The 8,474-nt window shown below is 40.9% G+C and overlaps 1 protein-coding gene across 1 annotated transcript; it reads left to right on the top strand.

The window, feature by feature from the left end:
- The first annotated feature begins 2,478 nt into the window (after window positions 1-2,478).
- LOC131245504 (trifunctional UDP-glucose 4,6-dehydratase/UDP-4-keto-6-deoxy-D-glucose 3,5-epimerase/UDP-4-keto-L-rhamnose-reductase RHM1-like) lies at window positions 2,479-6,548 on the top strand. The gene is made up of 3 exons (XM_058245022.1): window positions 2,479-2,637; window positions 4,081-5,666; window positions 5,763-6,548. The coding sequence occupies exons 1-3, from the start codon at window positions 2,577-2,579 to the stop codon at window positions 6,225-6,227; spliced, it is 2,112 nt and encodes a 703-aa protein (XP_058101005.1). The 5' UTR covers window positions 2,479-2,576; the 3' UTR covers window positions 6,228-6,548.
- The last annotated feature ends 1,926 nt before the right edge of the window (window positions 6,549-8,474 follow it).

Raw genomic sequence — 8,474 nt, 5'->3', positions numbered from 1 at the left:
TACAAGGCAATGTTGGTAGTGAAGGGATAAGATTAAAGAGAATGTGTCGACTCTACTGAGATATTCACACTTGTGGCAAAGCAATTATCTATCAGATTCGTATAGGCACTGTTGCCCAATACAATCTCGAGCTGGAACAGATGGATGTGAAGACTATTTTCCTACATGGGGAATTGTAAGAACAAATTTATATGAAGCGATTAGAAGTATTTAAAATACAATGGATAGAGAATAAGGTTTGCAAGTTGAAGATATCGTTGTACGACTTCAAACAGTCGCCCAAGTAGTGATATAAGAAATTTAATTATTTAATAATAAGTTAGAAGTTTACTGAGAGTAAGTATAATCATTGTGTCTATTTAAAGACACTAAGTAATAGAAAATTCATTGTTTTAGTATTGTTTGTTGATGACATGCTTATTGCAAGTCATAACATTTTGAGATCAATATACCAAAGGCTTAGATTTCGGGGACATTTAAGATAAAAGATTTGGGGGCTGCGAAGAGAGTTCTTAGCATTGACATACACAGAGACAGCAAGATGAGTAGACTATAATTATTTTATGCCAAATTCTTAAGAAGTTATTGGTGAAGTATGGGATAGACAAGGTAAAGCCGGTCAACATTCCCTACGTAGGTCCTCTTTAGCTTTCTCCTGAGTAGTGTCCTGAAACTAATAAAGAAAAGCAGGTTATGTCTCGTATGCCTAATTCGAGTATGATTGATAGCTTGATGTATGTCATTGTCTGTATGAGACCAGATATTTCACATGCAATGGGTATTGTTAGCAGATACATGTCTAACTTCGACAAACAACAATGGGAGGTAGTGAAATGATTACTTTGATAAATTCGAGCTACACAAGACTACGTCTTCACACTAACAAAAAATAGAGTGAAGATGGAGTGTGCACGAGAAGCGATGATTGTAGAGCTATGATAGAGACGAAGTAGAGATGAAGGATCGAACATAGCGTGTTGCATAATGAAGATAAGAGTCATGGTGGAGATTGTTGAAAATCAGATGCCTCAAATGTATGCTGAAAAAGGGGTCATCGATTGGTTGACACTTTAGTGGATAGGTCGAAGGATTGACACTCTAGTGGATAGGTCGAAGGATATCGGAAATATTTGGATTTTTTTTTTTTTTTTTGGAAAAAACTCTCTGGATTGTGTTTTAAGTTTTTGACAGGTCAAAAACTTTGGTTAATAGGTCAACCCGACCAATTGACGCGTTTCGACCAGTTGAATTGACAAGTAGAGTTTGGCATAGCTCGACTCGACTCGGTCACTAGCTGACCCTAGCTCGAACTTGGCTTGGCTCGGTCCTTGAACCTAACTAGCCAGCTCGGCTCGGTTTGGTCAGCAACTCGGGTCAATTTGAGCCAAGTTCGCCTATGCAGCATTTTCACAAACATATGGATTGCACTTGCAAATTATCACTATATGTAAAACTGAAACAACAGTAGCAGTTTTACAGGTATTTCATCAAACACCTTGTAGGCAACATTAAAATCAAGAAAAAAAAATGTATTTGTTTCATATACATACCTTCCTTGCCATCAGTCGACACTTCATCAAGTCATTTCATCAAACACTTGGTGAGCAACATCAATATCAAAGTAACTGAGTCACCGAATTGGTTCGATCCAAGTTCAATTTGAGTTGGGGTTTGATCTGAGTCAAGTTGAGCTAGGGCAAGCTCGAATTCGGTGAGAAATTTTTTTGAGCTCAGAAAAATAGCTCGACTTGGCTCAAATTCAGTTTCGAACTGAGTCAAATCAAGCATTTTGGAGTTGAGTAAGCGAGATAACCGAGCTAACTCGGTTCGTGTACCGCCCTACTTGTTCCATATTAGCACGTGGGCCGCGAATATCCTCCTCTGAATCTGCAACAACGAGAACCGTCCTTCCACTCGATTCTCCGGTGGAACGGGATCCTCCACAGCACCTGTTTTTAAGCAGGGTGTAAAACGCCCACGTTATGCTGGACCCACCAGTTGCATATTTAAATCCAGGTTCCATTCTCATTTCTAGACTCGATGGATAAATATAAGCGAGATCCACAACTCACGTGGGCCAAACCAAGGCAATAATTACTATAGGATGCCAACCATAGGTCTGCTTGTGGGATCACCATGATGTGAATCTTTCATCAAACCCGTTAATCGAATGAAACTAACAAGGATGGAGTGAATATGCAAAAATTAGCCTGATTCAATACTCAGGTGGGCCACACTGCATGAACTTAAAGTATTCAGTAGTAACGTTACATTGTTTCGATTGTTGTGGCACAGTGAGATTTTATTATCGGGACGTTGTTTTCTTCCGGTATTTACAGTTAAAATAAGGGTTATCACCTGACGGACACAGTGGATTTACAGGTTCAACGTGGTGGGCCCCACAGAACGAGGTTGGTTTACGGAGTCACATAAAATAGGTGCTGTAGACGATTCCTTTCTGATTCTCTCTCTACTTTCCCCAACTACCACTCTTTCACTCTCTCTCCCGATCTCGATTCGTATATATACAGCCTATAACGACTCCTCTCAGCACAAACGCTCTTTCATTTCTCCATATGTCTGAAGATCCTCCGCTCCTCTTTTCTCTCTCTCCATCTCGATCTGGATCTGAGACCGGTACGTCCATTTCTCTCTCATCTCCCCCTTTGTCTTTGGATTTTCTTTTTCTTACATCATCGAATCATGTCATTGAATCTGCATTTTTCATCATTTTTTTTTTTTAAAAAAAAATTTTAACTTTTCAATTCCACGACGCAATTCCCAGAAACAGATCCGATAATGAGATTTCAAGATTTCCATTTTGAACGCGTTTTGCCCTACTCACTTCTTTCTTTCTTCAGATCTCTGTAGAAAACGGAAATTCCTATTCTTTGATTTATTTTTTTATGTTTTTCTGAAACCAGATCACAGGATGGGGTTTTATCTTTATTGTTCTCTTAGTATATATTATAGCTGCATTATTCGGATCTGCGTATCAGTTGGAATTTCAATAGGAGTTTTATGAAGTAATGCGCTTATGTGTTTTCTGGATTCGATCTTTTATTCTTGTTTCATTTCCTTCTTCCCATCTTCATTGCGGAATCTGATCTTCGAGATGTAACCTATAGAGATCGGAAATCTAGGCCAGTGGTCCATTGTGTCCCTCGACCAGTGGACCTCGCCCCAAAATCTCCCAGATTGGATGATTCTCTCCACCAATCTTGGGACTTTTTTAGTTGAGTGTGAACTGTTGCTGTGCTCCTTTGCCTAACCGTCTATTTGTAGACCACAAATTGAATGGTAAAGATTGTCCTGTTGAGGAGAATTTTAGAGCATGATCCATTGTGGGTGGGGCTCAACAGAGGAATGGTCTTGATCATTGATCCAGGTGCCCCACTTGTTAGAACTGAAAATCCTCATTCATTTTGAACGGTTAACCGTCTATTTGTAGACCAAAAGTTGAATGGTTAAGATTGTCCTGTTGAGGAGAATTTTAGAGCATGATCCATTGTGGGTGGGGCTCAACAGAGGAATGGTCTTGATCATTGATCTAGGTGCCCCACTTGTTAGAACTGAAAATCCTCATTCATTTTGAATGGTTAACCGTCTATTTGTAGACCACAAGTTGAATGGTTAAGTTTGTCCTGTTGAGGAGAATTTTAGAGCATGATCCATTGTGGGTGGGGCTCAACAGAGGAATGGTCTTGATCATTGATCCAGATGCCCCACTTATTAGAACTGAAAATCCTCATACATTTTGGAAGTAGACGGATCACACATGGTATGATTCTTCCCTCCTTAAACCCTGATTGATCAACTTATTCATCTCCATGCCTTTTGCCGAGTAAAACTGTTTAGCCTTTAGGTAGTTAACCCAAGTCCTTTTTTGATATTTCACACGTGTTAACTATGGAAATCTACGATGGTTGACTTCTTTCTAAACAGATGTTGACAGGCCTTCTTTCAGGGGTGTGTGTGTGGAAGTCACGAATTTTCTATTTTTTGTTTTTCTCTCCTGGGTTTGCAATCAGATATCTATAGTTCTTGTCTAAATTTGGTTTTATATCTTGTTCTCTATAGATCTATTGGTAAAAATGTCAACATACACGCCTAAGAATATCTTGATCACTGGTGCTGCGGGATTCATTGCATCCCATGTTGCCAATCGCCTCATCCGAAACTACCCCGAATACAAGATTGTCGTACTCGACAAGCTCGACTACTGCTCCAACCTCAAGAACTTGCTTCCTTCTCGTTCGTCTCCCAATTTCAAGTTCGTCAAGGGAGACATCGCCAGTGCGGACCTCGTCAACTTCCTCCTCATCACTGAGTCCATTGACACCATAATGCACTTTGCCGCCCAGACCCACGTCGATAACTCCTTTGGAAACAGCTTCGAGTTCACCAAGAACAACATTTACGGTACCCATGTCCTTCTAGAAGCTTGCAAAGTCACTGGTCAGATCCGGAGGTTCATCCACGTGAGCACTGATGAGGTCTATGGAGAGACGGATGAGGATGCAGTCGTCGGAAACCATGAAGCCTCGCAGCTCCTCCCAACGAATCCGTACTCTGCCACAAAAGCTGGGGCAGAAATGCTTGTCATGGCATATGGTAGATCGTACGGATTGCCAGTCATAACTACCAGAGGAAACAATGTTTATGGGCCCAACCAGTTTCCTGAGAAGTTAATTCCAAAGTTCATCCTTTTGGCTATGAAAGGAAAGCCACTTCCAATTCATGGAGATGGATCTAATGTGAGGAGTTATCTTTTTTGTGAGGATGTGGCTGAGGCTTTTGAAGTTGTTCTCCACAGAGGAGAAGTTGGTCATGTTTATAATATTGGGACTAAGAAGGAGAGGACAGTGATTGATGTTGCAAAGGATATCTGTAAGCTTTTCTCACTGAATCCTGACTCAGTTATAAAGTTTGTGGAGAACAGGCCATTTAATGATCAGAGGTACTTCTTGGATGATCAGAAGCTGAAGAGCTTAGGGTGGTCGGAAAGGACCACATGGGAGGAGGGGCTTAAGAAGACAATGGAGTGGTACACAAGCCATCCTGATTGGTGGGGTGATGTTTCTGGGGCTCTGATGCCTCATCCAAGAATGCTAATGATGCCAGGGATTGAAAAACAGGTTGATGGGTTGGAAGACACTAGAGGTGCTGCTACGCAGGTCTCAAATAATTCTACTCAGAACCGAATGGTGGTTCCAGTTTCAAAGAGCATCAGTTCTTCTCGAAAGCCATCTCTAAAGTTCTTGATCTATGGTAGGACTGGATGGATTGGGGGTCTTCTTGGGAAGATATGTGAGAAACAAGGAATACTATTTGAGTATGGGAAAGGGCGTTTGGAGGAGCGTTCACAGCTTTTAGCAGATATTCATAATGCTAAGCCAACCCATGTCTTTAATGCAGCGGGCGTGACTGGCAGACCCAATGTGGACTGGTGTGAGTCTCACAAACCAGAGACTATTCGCACCAACGTGGTTGGTACTTTGAATTTGGCTGATATCTGTAGGGAGCAAGGATTGCTAATGATGAATTTTGCAACTGGTTGTATATTTGAATACAATGCGGAACACCCAGAAGGGTCAGGCATTGGATTCAAGGAGGAAGACACGCCTAATTTCATGGGTTCTTACTATTCAAAGACTAAAGCTATGGTAACTTTGCTAATCCCAGATGACTTATTTTCCTTCATTTTTGGAATTTGGATGTTTCAATGCTTATTGATGTATTTCCTTTGATGCTTGAACCAGGTCGAAGAGCTTTTGAAGGAATATGACAATGTGTGCACCCTTAGGGTCAGAATGCCAATATCTTCTGACCTTAGCAATCCCCGCAACTTCATTACTAAGATTTCTCGTTACAACAAAGTGGTTAACATTCCAAACAGCATGACTATCTTGGATGAACTTCTGCCAATTTCGGTCGAGATGGCAAAGAGAAACTACAGGGGCATATGGAACTTCACAAACCCTGGTGTCGTGAGCCACAACGAGATCCTAGAAATGTACAAGACCTACATTAATCCTGACTTTAAGTGGGCTAACTTCACGTTGGAAGAACAGGCCAAAGTAATTGTCGCCGCTCGAAGCAATAACGAAATGGATGCTTCAAAGTTGAAGAAAGAGTTTCCTGAGTTGCTCTCCATCAAGGACTCCCTGATCAAGTATGTTTTTGAGCCCAACAAGAAAGTCTTCCCCCACGGAGCAGCCAATTAAGCCCTTGATGACTCTACCCTCGGGACTGACAATGTGTTTTACATTAGCTTGTAGGAATTCCGTTGCATTCTTATTACCATCAGGTTTATCATCATCAGCAGCAGCAAAATCATCATCGGATCTATTTTCACCTTTCTCGAATTAGAATATTTTATCTAGGCTTTCTTTCTGGTTTGTATGCTTATAATTCGAGTTTGCTGCTTGTTTTTGGTTTCTTTGAGGGACCTTTCAGTGGTATTCTGAATATGATATATATAGAAGTGTTCCACTAACTAGCAGGCATGTAATTTTAAAATCCATGAAGCTGTTTGTTCCCCGAAATTCTGTTACCATTTATCTTGTTACCAAATTTCATGCTATCATCATCAATACCAAATTCATGTCCTTGCAACTACTTGTACTTGTAACTTCTTAGCATCATTTCCATGCCATGGAATGATAGATGCATCTTACTTGAAAAGCAAGCTATCTTGACAACAATCGCAAAAATAATCTCCATCCAATGAAGGCTTTGTCTGGTTGAATCAACGGATGTAGGCGATACCACCCACCTTCTAATAACAATCGTATGCATTTCTCTTACTGTTTTAGAGTCGGAAGGCAGCTAACCGATCTTTTGACATTGTCTCTTCCATGGAGTTATTTTGAATTTTCTAGGTTCCACCAGAGAAGGTGGCGTACAGAAACGCGTGCTTTTCCCCATGGCTGACTTCCTCTAAATGTGCTATACTGCTATGCTATAGAAATGTATCTAATTTCACAAAGTTCCTTTTCTCAAAAATTCCAAAACCCTTAGAACTGGTTATATCGATAGCATCAAGGGATGTTGCTTCTCCAATGGTTTGTATCGACTTAAACTGAGTTGAGATATTCAGCAGTTGAACTATCGGTTGGAGAATGCGGAATGGTTTGTTGTGCAGAGAGAACAATCCATTCTATAGCGAAGCACATGGACTTTGTATGTCCATCACTGTGCACGATTTAGAATTTTAGAAAGACAAGGAAACTAGAATTGGACTAATGCATCCCTAACCTACAATTGGGTATTACCCAATGATTCTTTGGCAATAATCACCGTCAGTACTGTCTTCCTCATAATCATAGCCTTTTCCCAGCGGGTTGGAGTTGCTGTGAAAATTTATAATGTGCTTACAAATATAGAAGCAGAAAATTTGTGGAAACAAAGGGAGAACTCCAAAGCTTGTTGTATCCTATAACCAAGTTTCACATTGTAACACTAACAAATTGAGATTTGGAATGTTGCATTTTACCCTCTGTCATTATTGATTTGTGTTACCATGATTTGAAAACTAGTTTTCCCATGTCGACACAGTCAATGTATGCACGTCAGTTGAGCTGCTAGTGCATGTCACTTCTAGTGGGGCGACCTGGGCTTAAGTCCCATTGATGTACTAGTCTTAGTCCTGCCTGAGCTGATCATGAAATCCAGGTTGAATGAGAGGGAAAAAAAAAAAAACTGCCTAGAGAGATTAGGTTGGGTTTGATATGGTATTGATGGTTATTACACAAGCCTATAAAGCAGATGTTTTCGATGACTACTAGTTTAGGCATATAGAGTTACAGCTAGGCTGTCAACGGGGACGCAGATTGCCTACTGAGTTACTCAGTGAGCCCACCGTCACGTATGTGTCTTATCCACACAGTCCATCCGTTTTTTCCAGATCATTTCAGGGCACGAACCCAAAATTGAAGCATATCCAAAGCTTGAGTGGACCACACCACAGGAAACAGTTGGAATTGAATGTCTTTAAAACTTTTTGAGGGACATGGAGGTTTTAGATCAAGCTGATATTTGTGTTTTCCTTTCATTCATGTCTCTGTGACCTTATGGACAGGTTTGATGACAAATAAACATCACTGTAGGCTCTAGGAAGATTTCAACAGTGAACGCTACTATACCCACCGGTTCCTGTGGTGTGGTCCACTTGAGCTTTGAATATGTTTCAATTTTGGGATCGTGCCTAACATGATCTGGCAAAACGGATGGACGGACGGCATGGATACGAAACATACATTATGTGTGGGCCCCATAGTTTCCTCAGTACGCAATCCGCATCCTGTCAACAGATCAAGAGCCAGTTGGGTCTTTAGGCCTCGATGGTCCATCTTGTTAGTCTGGGATCTGGCTGGTAGAGCAATTATCTTTGTTGGTCCTATAAGCGTGTATTGCGTATAATACACTTGTAGAAATTATTTTACGGGCTGGGCTCAGGCCTTAAAAACTTG

The sequence above is a fragment of the Magnolia sinica genome, chromosome 5 (assembly GCF_029962835.1).
Source record: "Magnolia sinica isolate HGM2019 chromosome 5, MsV1, whole genome shotgun sequence".
In the NCBI taxonomy this organism is placed as follows: domain Eukaryota; kingdom Viridiplantae; phylum Streptophyta; class Magnoliopsida; order Magnoliales; family Magnoliaceae; genus Magnolia; species Magnolia sinica.
The sequence above is the reverse complement of the archived record's forward strand: the minus strand, read 5'-3'. Positions and strand labels throughout refer to the sequence as shown.